Raw genomic sequence first — 24,818 nt, 5'->3', positions numbered from 1 at the left:
TTAAAAATGTAATTGTGTGGGTGTGACGTCACTTACAACAATGGCATCCAAAGGACACGCTATGAATTACGTCATTGTTTGCCGGCAAGGAAGCAACAACTGGCAGAAGACGCCGCGGAATTTTCAAATGTTTTAGTTTTATAATAGTTCACTATGTCGGTCGGTCGGTAAACACTAGCTCAAATTCACGCGACTACCGCCATGTATATGGCCTTGTTAATTCAGTATGAATACTACTTTCAATTACAACCTAATTTCTTTAACTCACATTATTTCATCTCGCATAACACCTAATAATCTCCTTACCACAATACTATAAAAACAGTTCATAGTAAAAAATAACATTATAATATATCATTTAACTTTGTGTCAAGAATCATATTTTAATGATTGCTGTAGATGTTTAAAAGCATGAAATAAGTAAATTTGCACTTTGAATAATGATTTTGTGTTTTGTGTGTGTATTTATGGCTATTTTTCTATACCTTAATCCATTGTACACTCATTAACAACCATTCTAAATCAATGCTACTAGGCTAGGCAATAACTATTGTTTCACATAAAGGGCTGAATAGACTTGGTTTGTTGAACACAAGAACATCAAGGTATTCTGGTTATTCAAAGCAGAGATTCTAAAATTAACTTATTGTAAATAAGTAATACTTAGTTCAATAAAACTATTTATACTGCCTAACGTTGCAACATAAAGGTGGAGGTTACTTACATTGGTGTTATTCCGATAGAATTAAATTAACATCTTCTTCTTATTGAGCCAAGCTTCTTTGTGGGTAACCATACACAATAACAAACATAAGCGAGTCTGTAATATTCCATTGCTACGAAAAATAGTAGCCTAATAATGCAAGTTCTTGCTACCTCACAGAGGCGTAAGCTGGTGCTGTCTGGGGGTTCGAAAGTATCAGGCTTAGGCCTAAACAGGTGCACCTCAACAATACAAGTTTGTCTAATGTCTAATTTATAATAACGTGTCAACACATATGGAATATCAATAGTAACGCGTTAACAAACATGATATTTCATTACTACGAATACCAGTAACGTGGAAATAAGTATGCTATTGACTTAATAGTAACGCGTCACAAATGTGGCATGTATTATTCCAACATAAATGTCTATGTAGTCATACAGTTTGCATTTAAATTTAGCTTCAGCCATTGGCCAGCCAGCGTATTAATTCACCTGGTAATAATTATGCAGGTGTGGTATGTGTCACATGGTACAATTTCATCCAATCAAAACACGGGTGTTTCAGAAACATGGTGTATAGACCTGGTTAATTTGTTTTGTACATTTAGTGTTAACGCTGCTTTCGTCGAGACAACACGTCCTGCCGGTTTACCATAGACCCATCTATTTCAATCGGACTTATTCGAGTTTCACGTGTATTAGCATGGCTGTGTCGACACAAGTAAACACGCTTTGGAACCAAACGTATGCTGATTTGATAGCGGATAGTCAGTACAATAAGGATAACCTATTCGAAGATCCCCGTTTTGGAGCATGTAACGAGTCTATCTTCGTCAAAGAAGACACATATTTGTTTGACTTCTACGAGAGGCGAAATGACATCAGGTGGCTACGTCCAAAAGTAAGCGTTTCTATTCAATATAAATAGTACTACTTACAATAACTAACATTAAAAAGTTGTACTAGGCTTATTCATGGGTATGCAATTATATTCGCCATAATTTATTTAGGCGGTAACTATAAGATAGGCTAAATGTGGAAATAACTACTCCATGAAACCCATACGGTTTTTATTTGCAACGGCCTAGGGCATAGAAGCTAGCTAGAACATTTCAATCTGCTGCCTTTTAACTAGGCCTAACATTTTGGATTCGCTCCAAAAATAAACTGACAAAACCGTGTGTTTTCTCTTAGGAAATCTTAGAAGGCAAGCAGGAACCCTTCTTCTTTAAAGATGGAGCATCATTTAATGAGGTTATTTTAGCAGGAGATGAAGGCCTTGGTAAGACTTTGGTGTCTTTAATTTATAAATTCAGTATAAAGTTATTTTACAATCAATAGGTAATGGAGCAAAACGCTTTGCAACAAACTACAATGTAACGTTTGTGTTTACTAAATTTTCCTACAGCAAACGCGTCATTCATGAACGCATTGGCTGGGATGACACTGGTTCCGTCAATACTCAACTACGGCTGTCCTGAACAGTCGTTCAAAGACAACTACAAAGGCATCTTTAGGTTCAGATTCTGGAGATTTGGATCCTGGTATGAAATTGTAATTGACGATCGACTGCCAACACTGGATGGTAAACTGATGTTCGGTCGCTGCCAATCAAAAGATGAATTCTGGGCTCCTCTCATGGAAAAAGCATTGGCCAAGTAAGCTATCACTTAGATAATGTTAACCTAGATTATAATAATGATAATAATAATCTGTAACATGATCATATCACTGTCAATCACAATCACTATGTTCACATTTTTTCTAAAGGCTATTAATGCGTTACGAAGCGATGGATTGTACTTTTGAGATTCCTGAAGCGTTGATCGATCTATCTGGCGGTACTGTTGAGAGAGTACAAGTGTCCGATTGTACAGAGGCTACACTTTGTTCAAAATTGAAAATGTGCAGAAAAACTGGATCACTAGTGACCGCTACTTTAGCTTTCGGACATTCGGATTATTGTGGTCTCAAACCGAAAACATTGTACATTCTAAATGGAAGCGTGAAAAAAGTAAGCTACAGCCTTGATAAAATATTTAAGCCAATCATTGGTAACATATCTATATCTAAACGTATTGGGTTATCCTTACCAAAATCCTCACTATACCGTTTCAATAGATTTATATAGAAATAGCAAACTGAATATTGGGATATCTTTGTACTGAATAATAAATGAAATGGACCAAGTACTTATTTTGTTACCATCTTTTAGGTAATGTACAACAACAATAACATTATGTGTTGGGCAAATATCATTCGAGTTCTCAGTACAGAACGTTGTGAATGGACTGGACCTTGGGGTGACGAGTAAGTAGATATCTGTGTGCGTCTTTCCGACAATATTTTTACTTAAACGCGCAATGTTTCTTGCGCACGACAAGAAAGGTGAAAAAAAGATTCATCAAGCTAGTGTACCATTTTTTTTAAATAAAATCTCATTGAACATTTCAGGTCGAAAGAGATGAAGTCGTTGAGTGCTGAAATCAAGGAAGAGTTTAAAATAAAAAGCAAAGTGGATGGCGATTTTTGGTAAATAATAGTATACTAATTAAATGAAACCATGTAGGCCTAAATTTCTGTTTTTATCATGATATTCGATGTATCATTTAAATTGTTCCAATACTTGTTAAGGATGGATATCAAAGATGTTCTGAAAAGATTCAAAGAGCTAAGGATTCTCCATGTTCCACCGGAGCTGTCTGAAAAGGAGGCAAAATGGACTGTAACCGAGCATTTCAATAAATGGCAGAAGGGTTCGACTGCAATGGGACGTTATGAGGCTAACAAAGAAAGTAAGTGATCTGCAGAATTTTTTTAACATTAGATTTTGCTATGAAACGAACCATGTAAGCCTACGTTAAAATATTATTAGAATATTCTACAGACACAAGTAATTATATACTACTAATATTAAGATTATTCTTTTGGAAAAGTTTTACAAAATAGGAATTTTTTTACTTTCGGTTTTATTTATAAAATTACAATATAAAAAACAAAAATGTAGGCTAGACTTACCGAAATTTTTACAAAATTACAATATAAAAAAACAAAAGACTTTTTTGACGAAATTGATATATCTGTATTTGTGTCTTGTAGATTTCCATAACAACCCCCAATACAATATAAAGGTTGACGATGATGGTGATTTAGTGGTTGTCTCTCTGATGGCAGTTGGAAGAGGCAGACAAGAAACCTCGTGGGATGGATATAACATTGGTCTCGATGTATACAAGGTAATTGCGAACTTTTGCAAAAAACGAACATTGCGAACTTTTGCAAAAAACGAACATTGCGAACTTTTGCAAAAAACGAACATTGCGAACTTTTGCAAAAAACGAACATTGCGAACTTTTGCAAAAAACGAAACTTTTGCGAACTTTTGCAAAAAACGAAACTTTTGCGAACTTTTGCAAAAAACGAAACTTTTGCGAACTTTTGCAAAAAACGAAACTTTTGCGAACTTTTGCAAAAAACGAAACTTTGCGAACTTTTGCAAAAAACGAAACTTTGCGAACTTTTGCAAAAAACGAAACTTTGCAAAAATGAAACTTTGCGAAAATGAAACTTTGCGAAAATGAAACTTTGCGAACTTTCGAAACTACACATTTAACTGATGAATTTCCAATTTGTAAACAGACTGAAGACTCTCCAATCGACAGCAAGTTCCTTCAAAACAACAAACCACTACACTCATTTGTACACAAAGAGGGAATACGAGAAATTACTCTGTTTATGACTCTTGATCCGGGTAACTACGTCGTCATTCCATCAACGTTTAATAAGGACAAAGAAATTCCGTTCTTGTTGCGTTTCTTCTCTGGATATTCTTCCAAGACTGCGTAAGTATAGACTAATATGGACGGTGGGTGGGCGATTTCACCTACCACTCTGTAAATAATCCGTACAGCTTAATTTGGTTGAGCTCTGTAGCCTGCGTTCACATTGAGCGCTACTGTTCACACATAAGAGTAATAATATAGGCCTATTGTTTTAATATTATATGGTCTCTACTAAATTGTGATTTTTTTTTAGATCGGCAAGTTGCATAACCGTCTACACACCAACATTAACGAAAAATGTAAGCTATGGACCTTTATTATTGTAATGAAACAAAATAAATAGTAAAACCTATACTTCTTAATAGTGTATACTTCTATAATGTATTGTAAATATTACAATTTCAGTTTGACGATCTTGATCCTATGATGGCATCGATTATTGAATCTTTCTTTAAAGAAAAAGCCGGTGCGGTAAGTAGACAAGACTGTTGACATACATTTTCACTAATTATAGTATATCAGTCTTCCCTGTTTATACTGTTTTACTCTTCTGTTTATAGGATGGCTTGATGGACAACTCGGAGCTAGATGCTTTTTTCGTTGGTTGGAAAAAAGAACGTATGTAGATTTATTTTTAATGAAATGTTGGATTCAATATAAAGCTTAGTTACTTCAATTATAAAGTTTGAATATACAATCTATTTTCTCTTTCAGAAATAATTCCCACTGATATTTCACACGAAACTTCCGCAGCTATCGCCGCTCTATATGACGTATCCTTTTAAAATAAATAAATGTTAACTTTTTGGTTAAACCAGTTGACAAGTACTTACTTGCTACGTTTCAGCTACTTTCAGTAGCCTTGATCACGCAAATGACGTTGACATGATGTTCTGTCATTCGTCATAGTTCGGTGACTTGCGCCATCTTTCGTCTGATGTTCAGCTTTCTGCTGGTGTCCCCCTTTGGATGCTCGGGTGTCCCTTTTTATTAAGTCATCCTTTTTGTACTAAATGCATATTAGCCCAAAGGTTGGGTCACACAACGGACATACGCAACGTAAATAACTTGACTAACCACAAGCGATGTCATTGGTCATTTCGGTTGCGTTGCGTCCTAGTGAAAACCTATTTTGTTAAATAGACTTAACCTTCTTAATAGGACGACGATTCTCGAACACTTTCCGTCAATGAAGGCATGGCCATTGGGGCGTTGTCTTTCTATTGTGACGTAAGTTTATAACATAATTTATTACTTATTTATTCATTATGGGTTCTACTACTTCTATTTCAACCAAATTGTATTGATTTTTTTCCAGATGACGTTTCTACAATCGGATAAAGACAACAGTAAATCTCTTGATGCGAGCGAGTTGAGAGATGCTTTATCACGAGCAGGTATGTTTTAGCCGACGACTTCAACCTTTCATAGGTCTGCGCATTGTAGGCCTGCGCACTGTAGGCCTAATGTTTTATAAAGATATCAAAACACGCATAAGAAATAATATTACTTTCTCTTTCAGGTCTTAAAACCAGTGACACCATATTGCAGCACCTAGTGAGTCGGTACGTTGGCAGTGACAATAAGATAACGTACGACGAATTTTTCCTCATGGTTTCAAAGCTTCGATACGTCATTAGTAAGTTACTATAAAACTGACCATCGTATAACACTTGGCGATTCTACTATTAGCCTGACCGCCGTGTGGCGCTTGGTGATTCCACTATTAGCCCGACCGCCGTGTGCCGCTTGGTGATTCCACTATTAGCCCGACCAGTGTAGATTGGTATTCCACTTCATACATTAATTTAATGTTATCTATATTCTTTGCAGAGAAATTTGAAAAGCTTGGTGGGTCGAACGAGAAATCTGTGGCACTTTCGATTGAGGATGTAAGTATATGTATCCATACGTAATAGTTTATCCATACGTAATAGTTCTTCGACTGTAGCACATTGTAGTAGAGGCAATCTTACAGGATGCTGAGCTCCGGAAATCAAAGGGTTTGGCTGCGACACCCGGTATGTACATAGTATGTACTCGCAGCCAGACGTAAGATCAAATGGCTTGAGATTTGGGTCAAATGATTGGCCTATACCCAATACTTTTTCGAATATTTCTAATTTGATATCCTTTTTCTTTTCAGCTGATGGAAATGTGTGTTAAGCTTTAAGACAAATTACGTCATCGGCCGTGATTAAAATTACGTCATCGGTCGTGATTAAAATAGTAGCAGAACAACGCATATAATAATTTAGGCAACTATATATTGTAATTGTAATATCGTAATTGGAAATAAAAATAATGGAAAGTTTTTTCACACTCACTTTACTTCGTATTATTCTTCGTAGTCCTCTCTTCAGTACACAATCTGGAAATTTACCAAATACGAGTTAATTAATAAATGAATTATGAATTTATTCCGCACCATGCGTGCTAGTGTCGTGTATTGTAAAGTACATACAAAAACCTCACTTGGGTAACTTTTATATAATTTACCATCATTTTAGGCTGTGTTGATGGAATCAGTTGGAAAAATCACGGAATTACAGTTGCTATGTAGGCCTATGCCTCTGTATAGCATACTGCTTTGTGCAATTATCTTCTCCAACGTGCAAATGTTGTTGATCAATATACAGTAAAGTATTGCAGTACTGGCTGTTGTTATTTGGAGGCTTACAATACATAAAAAGTGTCTGCAATTTTACGAATTGTATAAACGCACTACCTATAGACCAGCATGAGAAAGCTATCTGACGCAACGCACTACCTATATACGCAACAACGCACTACCTATATACGCAACGCAAGTAATTTGACTGTTCGAATTATCGATCAAAAGTGCTTCTCTCTTTGCAAAAGTTATTAACATTGTTTAGGAATTTCTGGAAGTCTCCCCGGGGGGTTTCTATTATGGTATGGCCCATGACTATATTTAGCCAAACCTAATTAATTCGTATGAGTGATCCGATCACGACATTATTGTTCATCCGATTGCTTAGCTGTTCGTTCGGGAGACACTGCGGGCAGAATATGACGAAAAACTACGATGCTACTGATGTTAATTGGTCAATTTTAGTTTGGACGGATAACGATGACGACCACAATACGTGAAGACAATATCGAAGTGACGTAGGCATTTGAGGTATTCGGATTTTGATGTATGACTTGTTGCCAATCGTTAATCGATGATTGTAGTGTAAAACATGCGCCGCCTGTGAATCATCTGTATGAATTATTGTGAGCATATTTAATTCAACATTTGGATTTACTACATCATAGACATCGGTTTCTATGAGAAGCAACTTTCCATTATATACGTGGATTTAAACGGTTTATTATAAACAAAAATGAGTATAAAAATTTTATCGGATGAGGGAAGAGGAAGGCTTAGCGTCAGGTAAGAGTTGTTTTTTTTTTATTTACCATCATCACGGGCTAAAATATTTATTCATCCTCGCTCATTTGTCTATTTACTTAATTAGAGCCAGTACCACAAAGCTAGTACCAAAATAAGAGGTTTTCCATAAGTGTTTTATTATACAAATGTTATGAAATCCTGGAACTCGTCGTATTTTTCTATTACTTTTCTAATTATTTGTTACCGTCGTATTAATAGAAGGAATCCGTTTAGCTGATTAGCACGGTGTTCTATTCATTATTATATTACATTATCATTTACATTGGCAACGTTCCATTTAATGTATGCTAACATAGTACACACAGTATGATGTATACATTGGTAATTAAAACAATCCCCTTCATACCCAGGCTGATAATAAGCTTATGCATGAAGCTATATCTTATCTTGATAAATATATCGTCTGAATGCTTCCAAATGAATACGATAAAACTATCGAAATTCGATTGCACAAATCACAATAATTGAATGTTAATGTTTAGGCCAATTATAAATACGTGTGCTACATAATATCCACACGTGGGATATATTATTTTATTTTATCGTATGTTTTTAATGTCACTATTATTTTTATTTATTTGTAGGCCTATTTAGGCTAATTAATAACATTACACATTTCGAGGCGATTCAACCAAATTAATACAACTACTAGTAAAATGAATTGAATGAATTTAGCAGCTTTAATTATTCGAGTTGGCGATCGTCGGCAACGCTTCAAATTGATTTATAGGCCTTCGTACGCTCTTTTATTTTATGCCTATAAATATATGTTCTGATGATTAGAATGCAGTACCCGGTATCGTATCATAAAAAATGAAATAATGAAAAATGAAAAAAAAATGAACAGGGGCTTAATTTACACATAACAATATTTTGACATTAGGAATGAATGACGCATCTTGGTGATTTTAATAAATATTTTGGCCGATGTAGCTGAGGTATGTAAGATGTTGACAGCTTGTGAACAACCACTGTGAGTTGTGTAACGTAATATCAAGCCTCACCATGCGTTCACAAACATAGGCCTACTCACATTTATTATTAGATGGAATGTTTCTTAAAAGCTAATCAAAGTACATAGACCTACATTATGATATTGTAATACTTCAGCTTTGTTCCCACTAGAACGTAATACAAGAACGTAAGCGCGACACACGTAATTTGACCAATGACGACGTGATGACGATTTACGGCGTCGTGATTGCGTTTACGTCCTTGCTTTGAGTATTGTGAGAACCAAGTTTATGCGTATTACGGTACATCTATCAGCGTGATTAATTAACAATCATGCACTACACGGCTGCGGTGTATAATTTGTTCAGTGTTAATTTAATGAAGAAAATAGTTAAATTACTATTAAATTGAATGTGATTCTGTGAGCTATTCGGATGTTGGTTGATGTAGGCCTAGCATCATGGATGCATACAGTTCCTCTGTAGTGTGGCGATAAATCGCTCACTTCGACGATAACTTTTATAATTAGCACCTGTTATTGGTAGTGAACGTGTCATAATGAATAATACACGTCCCATTCGTCATTCTATATAATGATATTAAATTGATTCAATTTGACACAGCTTAAAGAGGGCTCGGCCAATCAATTATGCGATAACGGGAGACGATGTATGTTTGATTTTGCAACTTAGCATATGTTTAGTCCTATTACCTGTCAATGTGTATGACCAACGTTAAAAATAAAATATTTCAATTTGAATGCGTTCATGTTTTATACATTTAAAACCCGATATTATGTTTGAAACGTTTTGTTTTCCTCCATAAAGTTCGTATTGGGAGTCGTGGGTAGGCCTACAGTATACAAACACAATTAAATGATAATACATTTTAGCCGAAGAAACATTCAGACACATAATTGATTAAACGTTTGTAAAGTCGAAATTATAATACCATATTAGGGAATCCCTTTTTGTATTTCTTTATACTGGGTGACCTTTTCTTCAGTCAAAGACTGTTCTCTCAGAGGGCTCAGTTATGATCACCGGGTTTTATGCTCTTTATCCGAGAAGACCATTACAGTTAGTGTTTGAATAATGAAAATGTATGATTAATAAAAGAGTGAAGGCCATTGAGGGCGCTAATTTCTTGTGTTTTCTCATGCAGAAGCCGAAGTTAGATTTAATTATTGCCTAATACTAGTAGGCCTAGTAGTAGAGACTAAGACTTTTTTTTTTCCGTACGCGAGAAGATTTGAATGAGAAAAAAGTAGGCCCTACTAACGATCGTTTAGTATACAAATAATGAACGCTATGTGGTCCACATTATATTTAGATGTTTTATAATACTATGAGGTGGGAGGTTGTGCATTGTGCGGTCTTTTCATCCATTTTTCTCAGATCTCGATCATAAGTGATTTGCATGCCCTTCTTTCTAAAATGGTATAGCAGACAAGTTCTAACCTGGTACCTAAATAATTTTTTTCAACGACCGACTTGGTTGCAGCTGCTATTTATCTTTATGAAGAGCCCCCTCAATAGCGCGCCATAAGAAAACTTGAAAGAAAGTGATTAATTGAAGGTTAATGAGACAAGAGATATGATTAGTCAATCTGAAAACTATAAAACAAGTTTGCCCATTGGTAGAAATGGTTCAGTGGGAGTAGTACTTTTGAAAAGAATGTCCTTACCAAATCATAATAATTAATTCAGTTAAATAATTTTTAAAAGCATTGGGCCATAACTTGGCTAACTGCTGTATAGGATAACTATAGACCTAGCTTATGTTTAGGTAATTATAATGTTAACCTACGGTATTGACAATTCGTTATAATTTCTTAAATTTGATTAAAATACTACGGATATGAACTACTATTTTAATTGGTCCGATCTTTTCCTTACTCTGGCGTATTGCAAGCCTAATTAATATTAATACTACTGTAAGTACAGTATGACCAATTGACCTATGACACAAAGCTACTTGAATGGTTATTTCAAAACAAATTAAATAACAACATAAACACATGAAATAACATTAAATCCACATATTATTATGGAAGATCCATCGAGCCTGCGTAATCGGTTTATTAGTAATAAAATTACAACTCTATTACAATTAATATTACAAGCAATGTCGTTATTGCAGTTCCGTTTACTGCTGTCCCTCCCTCTGAATTATTTTGTCCATAATAACATTGGTCGTTTGGCAGCGTCTTTTATGTTTTTAACAGCTGCTCCATTACATCACAACTACACCGAACCTAAATTTGAATACGAAATATTCTTAAACTTGGATGACATAGGCCTATCTATTGGAAAAGACATTTAGCATATTTACTAAAGTTTAGGCCTACTGGTTTAAGCTTGCATCAACATTGTGTTAAGAGTTGGAAGAGGTATGAGTCGGCTGTTTATTCCACCAAATGTCCCAAAGTTTTTTATCGACTTGCGATGCCTGGATTCTTCTTGGGATAAAGATACCGTATTGACTTTACGGGCAGGCGATGACCCTGCCATTCGACTAATGAAATCATCTAGTAGATTTTTGGCTCAAGAAAGGTAGGAAAAAAGAAATTGGTGTTATATAGAGCAGTTCTAGATGCGTAGAGAGAAATAGTGCTTGAGTAGCAATGGGAGTGGGTGAGTGCAACGACTTCTTGCCAGTTGGAAGATTGAAGTGAGTTCACCAAAATCCATTCTTATATACCACTCCACACTGTCAAATAGTTAACAGTCAAACTGTTCTTAAGTAGGCCTAACCATTTGCTCAGGTTCATAAAAGGTCTGTAGTATTTGTAATATTTGAATTATGCTATTTGAGTATCTAGAGAAAAGGTCAAGTCTACAAGCCATATAGCATTTGTACAGAATCGATGTATCAAAAATTACAATTGTTTTAGTCCAAATCATAAATGTTGAGTGATAAAAAATGCAGTAGCTACAGTATATAAATGTTTATTGAAATTGTTTTAAACTGGGGTTATTATATATATATATATACATTAACGTGATTAAAAAAACCTTTACATGGATTTTGAAAAAGAAAAACACTTTTTTGAGTGTTTGGCAGTCACAATTATTTTCTATTACTAATCGTTGGTAGTGTATTATTGTAAATTACCAGTGGGCCTAATCTAGCTCGTAGTTATGGCCTACTATTTCGAGGTTAACGAACACATTATTACATTATTAGGCTTATATAGTTTGTTTCTATAACATGTTTTTTTTCTTTCAATTAGAAATTAACCGATCACTAAGAGTTTGTAACATTGTGTCCCTTATTTTCTATGAGACGTGTTTAATGTTTACTATTATTATATATTTTTTTAGACTTGTAATTTAAAATTGGCTTAATTTGGCTCTTACTTACAATTTCAAAGTTAACAAAACTAATTAAATTACAAGCAGCCGCTATGATCATGTTAGTAAAAGTACTTTGAGCTCATCAGAAGAATGTGCTTTGACATTATCATTCGTTCTAAGTATACATGTATATTGACCGCTAGTAACCATTGACATTTCTAGGCCACTATCTTACAAGTAATATATTTAATAATAGTTACGACTTGTCTTAAAATGGTTCATTTTAGCCATAGAAACGTGTATCCATAATAAATATCATACAGATATTGCCTGCTTAGACGTTAAATATAAATTTTGATATAATTTTATTTAATATCAATAAGTATAGAACACTGATTCTAAATATTGTATCTTTTTTTAATGTAATAATATATATATAGTATAATAATAAATGAAAATAAAGAAAAAATTGCTTGTTAAGTCTAATTGTAACTCTCATTGACATATATTCCTCTGAGACGAGTCTTATTCTGTATTCAAATTTTTATTTTTTAATGCAAAGATAATTATTGAATAATATGGCATACTAATAAATTTACGATAGTAGAGAAGCTATATTGTTCGAAAAGAACTAAATGAGATGTTTATAATATTTTGGATCCATTTAGATTAGGTATATATTGCAAATGACGGATGTTTGTGAAATCATTAATTTCTGTGGAATCTAATCATAGGCGCCAAATAGAAACATCACAATACAAAAGACATTTGTGTTCAGCACATCATTTTACAGTTTTCATTCAACTATTTAATCATTGTTTTCACAGTGGATTTAACCCATGTGATCACGTGGAACTAAGTGCTGATAGGGGATACATACTTTGGACTAATCCAAGAGGGTCAATCGAGGTCAGATTCAAATATGGGAAAACTGGTGATGATTTCAAGTAAGTCAAAAGGCCAACATTCATTTCAACCAATAGTTATGATATTGTTGTGAAATATGTGGTATAACATGATTATATAACTCCTAAATAGATTGCTGTCATTTGATTGGACGATTGTGGGTCACATGGCGTTCAATAGACGGTATTATACAAATAATGAATGTTTATGAGTGTAATGGTACAAATAATGGCATGAGGTGAATGATGAAAGGTTATATCAACGAGGCAACGCCGAGTTGATGTAACCTTTCATCATTCACCAAATGCCATTATTTGTACCATTACACGAATATTAAACATTCCTTATTTGTTTTATATAACATCTAAATAGATTCCTGTCATTTGAATCAAATATAAGGTAGCCCTAGCCAAGAGGCCTACATTTCATTCAGATTGATTAAAACAGTAATATTATAATATTAAATGTTAATGTTATATTTATATGGATTTTATAAACACACCTACTTTAGTGTTAATTATGTCAACAAACAACCAAATAATCCTATGCTTAGCAAGGCCAAAACGCCTAGGCTAGGCCTAGCCTAATACTAACAGGCCTAGCTAGGCTAGCTAGTGTAGTAGTACTAGATTGGCTGAAAGGCAAAACTTCGACAGACAATTGGAACTTATCTTGACTAATTATGGTTTTTCCAACGATTCCACGTCTTGTAGGGATGTCCCCATTAAGTAATCAAAATCCTAAAAACGATCTAAAGCTAATTTAAATGCCTTTTTGAATGAAATTAGTACATATATATCTCCAAATCGTACACAAAAATCTGCTGCTTTTGCATATCTCGCGGTGGTGTTTACAAACAGAGGCAGGACGACAGGTGGCGCTGTTGTATTTCAATGTAATTTTTGTATTCTAAATTTTTTTTCATCCGCGAAACGTTTTTTTTTTTCGTACACAAAATGTTTAAAAAAGTACTATTAAACGATCGTTTAATAGTGCGTACTATTGCACGCCATGTGACCCACAATCGTCCAATCAAATGACAGGAATTTATTTAGGTGTTATATAATATATAATATTAGCGTTCCATGGTGGTTCGCGCAGACTATTAAATCATAGAGGAATTAACAAATTCCTACATAGTAAAATCATATTACACGATCAAATGTGTCATTAATTTCAGATAATTGGGTTGTACCTAATAATTTTTCTATAATTGAAATTCCAAGTTCAAAACAATATTTTTAATTTATTAGATGTATTCTATTATGTGCCAAAGGTTGTGTACCATCATTGTCTACAGCCTCTGGATGATATTATATCTAGCATTTACATCTTTTAAACTTCCTACTGTACATATCATAAAAGAAATAATCGTAATTATTAATTTTTTAAAGATATCGATTTTAGGCTAAATTAGGCCAGGATTATTTGTGTACACGTTCACATCCAGCAACACATTTGTTTGCGTAAAGAGAAACGTTTAAATAAAATTAATAAATACATCTTTAATTACAGATGTTTCATTGATCCGCAACACATGGGAATTAAGATATACCAACTGAAAGGATATCGTAAAGAGATGATAGTGGACGGTAAACAACCAATGAAGGAGAACACTAACAGACACCGTATGAAAGACAGTCCTGTGAGACAGGGACAGAACAATTTTGAATTCAATTCACACGACGGAGAGGTCCGTTTGGTTCTAGAGATGAACAGAGACCACGACTCGCACAAACCACATGCGTTCAAATTGAACTACGTCTTGGCTTTGTAAATGATGTTCGAAAAAGGAGATTCTTTTTGACGAGGCTATTCACTCAACGTAAACGTGTCTACTTTCTCAAACAGGAACAAACAATCTGGAGGGAAAGTAGTTTACATACTGTACATACGTAACTGTCAATAAGTGTGATCGTAATTTGTTATTATTAATTTTGTAAACAATTGTAAATTAAACTTTAACGCAACCAAAAAAGATTATAAAATCTGCAGCGAATATAAAAATCGTTTTTCTTTCGGTTAAAAGTTACTGAGTGTAAGTGTGTGGCCAGTATTATTTCCAACAATATAATTGTAACTTGTTTCTTCATACCAATCTTTTGCTAACAATGTTTGCGCCATGGCATGAATAAAAGATGATGATTAGATTAGTGATAGCCCGCGTATCGATAGATGTTACCCATCCACCTAAACCTGCGTTCCCACTGAGGCTAGGAAACATTTATTCTCCTATCTTTAGTGAATACCACTTAAGAGAAATCTTTAAATATGTATTGACTTAAGTGGAATATCTATAACTGGTGAGTACAGACACTTACCGTGGAACTCTCAGTGTCCCTTCGACTCTTTACACTTTACAGTATTTGATTCCATGTACAATGATGTAAATACGCCTTCGATTGTACATAATCGTCCTTTAGGTCTACGCTACAATCAACTTCCGCAATGTACCAATTTTACAATTTAGTTTAATAATAAAAAACCGCTAAATTAGCTTTGTATTCGTTGTTGTTTGTATTGTTCTTTAAAATTATTTATTTAAGAAATTTATTACGATGAAGATGATATTGATAATAATCACAAGATAATTAATTACGATTCAGCTCCTTCTTAATTCCAAAATAGATTACCTTTATTTTGATAACGAGTTGTTAATAATTTAATTGTGTCGGTGGTAACATGGTATTGCCCTACCAAATTGGTGGCATCGTCAGGTCAAACATTTATGATCTAATAAATGACCTTCTGAATATGATCGCTAATTAGTAAGACGATCATCATAGCACTGTTATAACGAAACGAGATACTCTACAATTCGATACCAGTTCGCTGTAGCTTGTTTTCCAAAAAAAATGACGCAAAGACCTAGTACAACGTACGCCAAGAACATACTAATACTAATAGATTAGTGAGTGAGTGTGGCCGAGCGGTTAAGACAGTGGAACCGAAATCCATAGAGCCATAACATTGGCAAGGGTTCGAGGCTCACTCGCTCCATGGTTCTGGTGGTAGAACAAGTCTTCTCGGATCAGGACTATAAACCGTAGGTCCAGTGTACATCTGGCTCATGTGCACTTTAAAGAACCTAGTACATCTTTCGAGACGAGTAGGGGGTTACCCCGGTGTACTAGTTCATTCATACACACACACTGTCGTGGACAGACGAATTGGCGCCGTAGTTGGCTGCCGATGTCACAATGGGACCCTTAATGGAGCAGTAGCCTTCAACTATGAAGTTTGCTCCTTAAAATTGAAGAAGAAGAAGAAGATTTACTGCACTGTGCGCTGCTGTTGTGCATTGTATTAGGCCTAATTATAATCGTATCATGTTTATTATTTATATATTAATTATAATTGCGTTGGCATGACGTTTAAGATCTAAGCTAATAGACCTTAAACGTGAACGTAAACATGGTAAGCAAAGTGTAGATAGGCTAATTTCGAAAATGAAAAGTATAGAGCATGGAAATAATTCCTCTGGATAGAGATAGATAAAGGTTTGAGATTATATATATTGTATAGGGAAGCGACCTAGTTGGCAAAAACCCCCCAAAAAGCCGGCCCGAATTTGGGAGGCACGTGATTCACGTTTTGTTCAGGGTATCTGAGAAATTCGGCTTAATTATGTTGTGCATGTTTGTAGGCCTAAAGTCATTCAAAATTGGATTGAAATTTAAACATAGGCCGAATAGTAGGCCTACTGTAGGTCTAGGCCTGCGATTTTATTTTAATAAATATAGGCATTTGGCCCTTGTAATGTATATAAACTATTTCCGAGGTAGGCCTACTGTTTTGTTCTAAATAACTTAATATAATTCACAATAAACGTCAAGTAATAATTACAAAACATTGTATCCGACGCTGTATACAAGGATTGAACCATTGTAATTAATTTGTCAAACTCCAGACAGAGCGTTTCTAATACAAAAAAAAGACGATGCCAAATATGGTCATCGCATACCAACACGCATTAGAGGGAAAGATAGTGTTAACTTGTGACGCAAGTTGAGAAATAAAGTAAACACGAGAAGTGTATGTGAGCGCTTTTAAATTATTATGTTCTCATTTTGTGCGTGGTTCTGGTGAACGAATATGTAAATTTACGAAATAAAAATGCAAAATAAAGAAAAAATGTTTGTTAAGTCTCATTGTAACTCTCATTGGAATAAATTCCTTCTGAGACGACAAAGTTTAAATTTTAAATATATTTTTAATTAAATTTTTTTTCATAATTAATGCACTCAAACCGCTTGAATAAAAGTAAAATAATAAGGATATCCTACCATGCGCGCGCGCGATGGACAAAAAACGCGAAAGGACATGAAGTTGGTTAAGTCTCATTGAAACTTTGCTAATTTGCTTTGTATTTAATTGTTCACAAACGTTCATATTAATAACAGAAGTGCCATTCAGGTCTGAGTTTGTTTGTGTAGAAAGAAATCCTACAAGAAGAAGACCCTTAAAAAGATAACATACCAAACATACTGACCTCTGTCGTGACTAAGATTTACATTACACGTTGCTTTATTGCGTGACGAGATTAATTAATACAGATCCATTTACAATTGGTTAATTTAATAATATTCATATAGGCCTACATAACATAGTCACTAAATGGACTGGTTATTGAATAAGTCACTGAATGGACTGAATATTGAATAAGTCACTGAATGGACTGAATATTGAATAAGTCACTGAATGGACTGAATATTGAATAAGTCACTGAATGGACTGAATATTGAATAAGTCACTGAATGGACTGAATATTGAATAAGTCACTGAATGGACTGAACAGTGAATAAGTCACTGAATGGACTGAATATTGAATAAGTCACTGAATGGACTGAATATTGAATAAGTCACTGAATGGACTGAATATTTAATAAGTCACTGAATGGAGCAATGCGTAATTAACTGAATAGGTACGTACAAATGTGTATTACATTTTTTCATATATATAATTTTGTGATACATATTATTTATCATAAATTTGAAATGTATTTAATGTTTCGTGTTTTGTTTCTTTTGTTTTTGTAAGGAAACCCTAATTCTATTCGATTTACTTTTTATATGTATTTATATAGTGTTCAAGATATAAATAAATGAAATGATGAATGAATAAATAAATAAATGAATAAATGAATAAATGAATTTAATAAAACAAATGGATGGTGAGAGATGAATACTTTTTTCAGTGCATGAACGAAAGAACGTTTGAAATAACGAATAAGTAAAACACTTTTTATAGTAAAAGCAAATAAAATACATTTAAAAAAACAAAATATTTTAACGATATAACTAGTGCAGTAAACATCAACATGCCTGTTGAAAAAGGAGTGATGTGAACAAAAAAGTGTGACATAAAACGATTAGATAATTTGTTAATTAGACGACCAATAAAGACAAGATAACGAAATCATTTTTGGAAGACGTGTTTTATTTGAATATCAGTACAATACATTGAATTCAAAGCGTTTTATTCTCTGCAAGAAGACGAACAATATTGACGGATTCGGAGATTTGGTGTCATATTATGAATACATTCTTAACAATAGGACAGTAATATTGTTTACAAAATGAAAGTTTAGCTAATTGAACTAAATGTCACTGAAGTATACACACTCGAGTTTCACTCTTTAAAATATAATACAGTGATGACATCAAACGCAATTTGAAGACACGCGATCTAGTCGTTAAACAGTTTACAAACTAACGTATTTACATATTATTTAAACATTCAACCTTTATCCCACCCGTCCTCCCTTTATCCCACCCGTCCTCCCTTTATCCCACCCGTCCTCCCTTTATCCCACCCGTCCCCCCTTTATCCATAATTGCCATCCCTTTATCCTCACCCTCCCCTCCCAAAATAAAGAAATATAAAGCGTACAAACTGCCAAATTGGCAGCAGTGCTTTTAACAGTTGAAACAGTTCACAAGAAACAGTAACATTTGTGCTGTATATTAATTATTACACATTTTTTTAAAGAATAAATCAAACAAAAACATGTCTTTGCATGGTTAATAATTAGTGATAAAATAATGCAGTGGAAATTTCTAGTCAGAGCTTTATAAATATTGGCAATTATTATTCATAAAAAGATAGCATAATTGTGAACCTCTCACATCCGCAAGGGATCTGATTATCCTTTACAACAGAACATCAGTGCTGGAAGTTTATTTGTAATATCTACCACTTGCCTGTTGGTGACAAGATAGTCAAGTGGAGTCGAGTGTCTTGACCAATCAGAGGTACTCACAGAATCGAGTTAAACTAATTGCCATATTATTTATACAGCTCTGGACACAGTGAAGATGCTCTGAATCGACAATATTCTGATTAGGAAGGGACAATGTCAAAATTAATATTCCACTCTGCTGCAGTAACAATCAGTTTCTGCAGTAAACTACATTTTGTTTATGGTCATATGACATGACTTATCATCTACCATGAAACAAATATAAAGGCATAACTTGATTGCAGTAAAACATATAGTTACTGTAGTAGTATAATTTTGACATGATCCCCCCAAAAAATTGTGAAGTGAAGACCTACAAACAGTTCTGGAGGGTACCTTCACGTTAAAAATAACACTTCATTTTGTTTACATCATCTTAACTCACTAGAAATGACGTCTAGGGAACCGTATTTGAAATTGTGAATCAGAATTTATATTAGTGATCAATAAGTTTAGTAGAAACATTATTTAATATAACAAGTGCACATGTATCTTTTGTGTAATGTCAAGATATCGTATTTGATAAGATGTTATGAATGAAATAAATAGTGATAGATGCTTTATTACTGTTTATCAAGGTGGTAGCAACATTATTATAGCATAGCTATTCCTGACAATATATAGTAGGAGATATCTAAATTGCAACTTACAGTACTCAATAAATGATTATAATTCATTTAACTATTAAATTATTTTCCATCAAACTCAATCCTATAAAATCGTGCACGAATTACGACTCTGTATAAAAACCTTAATATCAAAATCTAATTAGCAATAGCATCTTTACAAAATAGGTGAAGATGTGGTGGACTTCAGTACACAAAAACTGGACGAAAAAACAAACAAAAATGTTTTGTTTAAGAACATTTATGCTACAGAATGTACACCAGATTCTCAGTGCCAGATTCTGGATTTCTCCAGTATCATAGGAATATTCCATAATACAGCATCACATGTGTTTCACATGTATGACCTAGTATCATAGACCATGACCTCAACCTCAACCTTACATGATATAGGCAGCACATGTGATTCAAATGAGATGCTGTATACCGAATATTCCTATGATACTGGGCAAATATTTTAGTATATGGAGATACAGCACAAAGAATCTGGTGGTGTCTTGGTTTTTAAATAGGAAATCAAAAGGAAAGATCAAATTCATATATAAGGTCTAAAGATCAAATTTGTGTGGAGGAGTACTAAATTACGCACACTACATAGAGATTAAGATAGAGATTAAGATATGCATTGAAGTACAAATTTAATCAGAAACGATAAATTAATCTGTCCATTATAGTTTTCCTGAAATATAAAATCAATGTAGTTAACATGTTAACATGAACATTTTCACTAAAACATTTTCCAGACTACTTGCGTGTTCACACAACTAGTCACATGATACAAACTGGATCTTTGTGCTCATAAAAAATAATAAAAAATTATTCCTGATCAAAATACAAACTTTTTCTTGCTTTTGTGAGGTTACGGACACTGTACTCCAAAAGCAACGTTTTTTTTATAAATAATATCATTAAATTAAAGTACTGAAGAAAAGTTGAAATCTAGCAGAAAGTTATCCAATTAGTTTTGTTTCACATCTTTACTTTCGTAAACATTTTTTTCCTTCTAAAATTAAAGTAAATAATAATAATATTCCCTAGTGAATATTTAAAGAGCATTACTATTATTATTATTATTATTATTTACTTTTTGCCTGACAATAAATAATAAAATTTAAAAAACACAGATTACCTAAAAAATCTTCGGTACTTTGGAAGGATTTGAACCCCAGACTCTTGAATGGAAGGCTAACTACTAGCTGTCTCTCCTCTATTTATTAAACATAACAGACTTTGTCGGTGGTTGCATCATCTGCACTGCTACTGTCCGTATCATCTATTAACGATTGCTTCTTTTCACTTGCCGTCAATTTATTTTGTACCATATTCACAAGCATTGATGAGTACTGTTCTAACAAAGAGTACGTTCCAGCCGACTCGAGGTCACCACCAACGCCGTTAAGTTTAGAGTGCTGATTGGTAGGTTTGAAAGACTCAAAGTTTGTGACGGAAAACGGAGTTGGAGAATTGTTACCGTGTCTGACCGGACGTGGGGACGAACGTAAAGATGGAAGAGCGTCTTTGGCTGATTGGTCCATTGTTTGAAAGGTGGAAGAGAACATGTCAACCATTGATTGACGATCATTTTCACCAACTGAAGTGGACGAACTTTGAACCTGGAGAAGAAAATTAATGGTAGTTAAAACTCAATTTATGAAGTGGCTGGATGAACTATAGATTAAGAGATTACATACCAGAGAACCTAACCTAAGCCTAAGCAAAATCATGTAATTAGTGGATTTAAACATGTTGAGCATGCCAAGAACTTTTCAGTGGTTTACTGTGTCAAGGAGGAAACATAGATTAAGAAATTGATTATAAAGTTACACTTGGACTGAGGAAGGATTATTTGGTGTTACCCAACATTTCTGATTGCTTTACTGGTATCTCCGTTGGCATGGTCATTTTTTCAGTAATTTGCCTTTGGATTTATCAACTTATCATGATACAGTACACATATTCGCATTAAAGCATAACAAATTACCCAACAGCCTCAATACTATCAATTAATCTTTTGTCCAAAGGATTTTTATTATTTAAAAAAATTATAAACATTCACCGTTTTAAACATTTCCAAACATTTGGAAAATGCAGACTTCATTTCATTTATAGAATCCGAGAAGTCGTTGATGCTAATTTCATCTACAAAAGAAAAAAAGTAAAATTTGTAATAATCATTAATTTTCATTCATTTACTTTTTTTCATACAAATTTAAATCAACTTTGAAAGCTCAAAAATAAAAATTCTTGATCTCGTTCTTAATTCAAAATAGATTACCTTGTTTTGTTTGAAGCGGTGCAATTGTTGTCATTTTAGTGTCTTGTTTATCAACGTTATTGCTCATTGTCTTTGGAAGTCCATTTATAGAATTGTCTTCTATAGAATCATTTACATTAGAAATGTCACTTGGAATTTCCGATACACGAATCGATGCATTCTTATTTAAAATACGACTGGCTACTTTATGCTTTGTTATTCTATCAAGACGTTCAGGACTAACTTTGGTGGAATGAGCGTTACCCGGTGGTATTACCGCTTTATTCTTGATGATCGTGTTTGTGTCTGGAGGCGGCATCATTTTCTTATCTAAGGAATCTTTGGTTGAGTTATCATCACTACTACCGTTATTATTTGCATAGTCACTTGCTCGCTTTTCTCGTTTTCTTTCTCCCGTGGCCGGAGAAGACCGGCTACGCATGTGTGGTGGGCTTCTACTTTTATCACGCGGCAGTGGGGTTGATCTTGGTGATTTTGGACGGTTAGAAGTATCCGCTTCTGGTACTTCAGAGTTCAAAGGTTCAGAGTTCAAAGGTTTAGAGTTCATGTCCGATGTCTTGTCTTCTTCCGAAACGCTTCTACTCCTTCTCCGTAAAAATTTGGATTCATTATCAGTTTGTGGAATTTTCTTATTTAAAGTCGATAAACTATCTGTTGATTTGTAATATGAAGAATTATTTTTTCCTGAAAGATTTTTAGGATCGATTTTAGGATCACTTTGTCTTCGTGAAGACAAGTTCTCAAGTGATTTTCCCTTTGCAATCTTTGACGTTGGCGACTGAGGCGGTGTTTTTGAGTTCTTCTTTGCCATGGAGCTCATTGTTCCAGCTTCATATGAACGTTTTGGCCTGGACGGCGTCGCCTGCAAGTTCTGTTCAGACCGTGCACGACGTTTAAGCTTAGTAGTTGACTGATCGTCAATTTGTTTACGGTCTCGGCTGTGACTACGTGTACGATATCGCTGGACTAACTTTTTGGATGGAGATTTCGAATTGCCATCGTCCTCTATGTCTATGAAAAAATAGTATAATAATTTTGTAGTCTTATAATCAGTAGTTGTAGTTTCAGCTACAGAAGTTGTAATGGTAGTAGCAGTACTAGTAGTAGTAGTTTAGTAGTAGTACAGTGTTCATAGTATAAGTGGTAGTAATGTTAGTACTAGTGTAGTAAGACACAGTAGTTGAACAGTATTAGCTTTCATATAGTAGTAGTGTTTAGAAGTATAGAATATAGACTAAGATGTACTACACAGTAAACTCTCCAAATACCGGAAACCATTGGTCTGCAGTCATGGAGAAATAAGATAAGTATTTCTCCATGGTCTATATCTGGTTTTTTTGGTTAATTCTGGTATTCCGAATGTGTTTTTAATGACAAAAAAGAATTTTGGTGGTTTTGGGGGAGTTGTAGCAACTGCATTATTTGTAGTACTGTAGTAGTAGTAGCAACATTAGTACTATAGTAGAAATGGGAGTAGTAGTCAGAAATCAATTAGTTCCATCAGAATTCATAGTAGTAGTAGTTAGTAGTGTTTAGTAGGCAGCAGCATAGTGACACAGTAGTTGTAGAGCATTCATTAGTAATAGTGATAGAATGTTAGTAGTATAGTTAGTAGAAGTGGTAGTGAAAGTGACCAGTATTACTGTAGTATTAAGTAGCGTCATAATTCATTTAGTACTAAGTAGTGTTAGTAGTGTTATTAGTAAGCAGCAGTACAAGTGTCTTGGTAGTTGTAGAGCATTCATTAGTAGTAGTGGCAGAATGTTAGTAGTAGTGTTCAAGAGGCATTAGTTCTAGTATCAGCAGTACTGTTATTGCTTAAACTCTCTCTACACTATCAAACTTTATGTTAATTAAAAGTGTTGTGCCCATATATGGACATGATGATGTCATATCACTATCATATTTGGGCATATCACTATCATATTTGGGCATATCACTGCCATATTTGGGCACACCACACTTTTTTGTTAAACTAGTTTGATAGTGTAGATAGAGCTTTAGTTCTGATGAATACTACTAAAGAATTATCAATTCTATCCACGGAAAAAATGCACTTACCATCTGGTGACCTGAGGTCAGTCATAGATTGCGCCTTCTTCATATCACCTGTTCCTTTACTTCCTCTTCTAGCTTTCAATCTATCCATTCTGTTCTTACTTGTATTAGATACTTTCTTTTTCTCATATCTATTTTTGAAATTCTCTTTCTCAGTGTCATTCAAAGGTGGAGAATCCTCCTCAGTGGTTGTGGATGAATCAGACAAGTTTCTCCGGTGGTCTGGTGTGACATCACGATGGCAGCCTCTTTCCTGCAACACTCTTCCATTGGTATTCTCTGGTGTGATAGTACTGTTATCTATGATCTTTTTGTTATTGCTTAGTGATACATTTTTAAGTTTTTTGATAGAATCTGTATCTTTCAAATTATCGCCGACTCTTTTGAGTCCAGCGTCCCATACTACATCTGGTTTCTTTGTCGAATTCCATCCAAGCTGTAAACAAATTGTAATGGTTTTATTGACAAAAATATAATTTAAAAAACCATACATTTAAAAATATAGATGTATTATATTACTAGAGAGTGAAATTCAACAAAATCCAGC

General features: G+C 34.1%; 3 protein-coding genes across 8 annotated transcripts in view; 2 read left to right on the top strand and 1 right to left on the bottom strand.

The window, feature by feature from the left end:
- Positions 1 to 1,315: 1,315 nt before the first annotated feature.
- LOC144852079 (calpain-2 catalytic subunit-like) lies at positions 1,316 to 6,812 on the top strand. The gene is made up of 18 exons (XM_078709774.1): positions 1,316 to 1,609; positions 1,903 to 1,990; positions 2,117 to 2,366; positions 2,479 to 2,722; positions 2,924 to 3,018; positions 3,163 to 3,240; positions 3,343 to 3,503; positions 3,808 to 3,944; positions 4,348 to 4,550; positions 4,744 to 4,789; positions 4,896 to 4,961; positions 5,051 to 5,108; positions 5,205 to 5,263; positions 5,652 to 5,720; positions 5,809 to 5,887; positions 6,013 to 6,129; positions 6,324 to 6,382; positions 6,637 to 6,812. Exons 1-18 carry the CDS (start codon positions 1,412 to 1,414, stop codon positions 6,661 to 6,663), a joined length of 2,034 nt encoding a protein of 677 aa, XP_078565900.1. The 5' UTR covers positions 1,316 to 1,411; the 3' UTR covers positions 6,664 to 6,812.
- A 790-nt stretch (positions 6,813 to 7,602) lies between these two features.
- Positions 7,603 to 24,818, top strand: part of LOC144851934 (uncharacterized) — a 55,322-nt gene continuing 38,106 nt past the window's right edge. Inside the window, exons 1-3 of one of the 3 annotated variants that reach the window (XM_078709603.1) lie at positions 7,603 to 7,890; positions 12,992 to 13,111; positions 14,586 to 15,566. In XM_078709603.1, coding sequence (XP_078565729.1) covers positions 7,841 to 7,890; positions 12,992 to 13,111; positions 14,586 to 14,847 — 432 coding nt within the window. In that variant the 5' untranslated portion in view covers positions 7,603 to 7,840 and the 3' untranslated portion in view covers positions 14,848 to 15,566. Of the gene's footprint in view, positions 7,891 to 11,115; positions 11,421 to 12,991; positions 13,112 to 14,585; positions 15,567 to 24,818 lie in introns of those variants that run through there. The other 2 variants (XM_078709602.1, XM_078709601.1) reach the window with 2 other exon arrangements.
- Positions 19,001 to 24,818, bottom strand: part of LOC144851925 (uncharacterized) — a 39,165-nt gene continuing 33,347 nt past the window's right edge. For all 4 annotated transcript variants that reach the window (XM_078709587.1, XM_078709588.1, XM_078709586.1 and 1 more), the window contains 4 exons: positions 24,275 to 24,707; positions 22,214 to 23,224; positions 21,995 to 22,077; positions 19,001 to 21,551 (listed from right to left, as the gene is read on the bottom strand). In XM_078709587.1, coding sequence (XP_078565713.1) covers positions 21,153 to 21,551; positions 21,995 to 22,077; positions 22,214 to 23,224; positions 24,275 to 24,707 — 1,926 coding nt within the window. In that variant the 3' untranslated portion in view covers positions 19,001 to 21,152. The remainder of the gene's footprint in view (positions 21,552 to 21,994; positions 22,078 to 22,213; positions 23,225 to 24,274; positions 24,708 to 24,818) is intronic.

This window comes from Antedon bifida, chromosome 9 (genome assembly GCF_963402885.1).
Source record: "Antedon bifida chromosome 9, ecAntBifi1.1, whole genome shotgun sequence".
Lineage (NCBI taxonomy): Eukaryota > Metazoa > Echinodermata > Crinoidea > Comatulida > Antedonidae > Antedon > Antedon bifida.
Note: the sequence above shows the minus strand (reverse complement) of the source record. Positions and strands in the feature narration are given on the sequence as shown.

What these genes read in the sequence shown, in the direction of transcription:
- LOC144852079 (XM_078709774.1), top strand. Translation starts at nt 1,412, where the DNA reads ATGGCTGTGTCGACACAAGTAAACACGCTTTGGAACCAAACGTATGCT. An exon ending in AGCAGGAGATGAAGGCCTTG is followed by an intron (nt 1,991 to 2,116) that starts GTAAGACTTTGG and finishes ATTTTCCTACAG; the next exon opens with CAAACGCGTCATTCATGAAC. An exon ending in CTATCGCCGCTCTATATGAC is followed by an intron (nt 5,264 to 5,651) that starts GTATCCTTTTAA and finishes CCTTCTTAATAG; the next exon opens with GACGACGATTCTCGAACACT.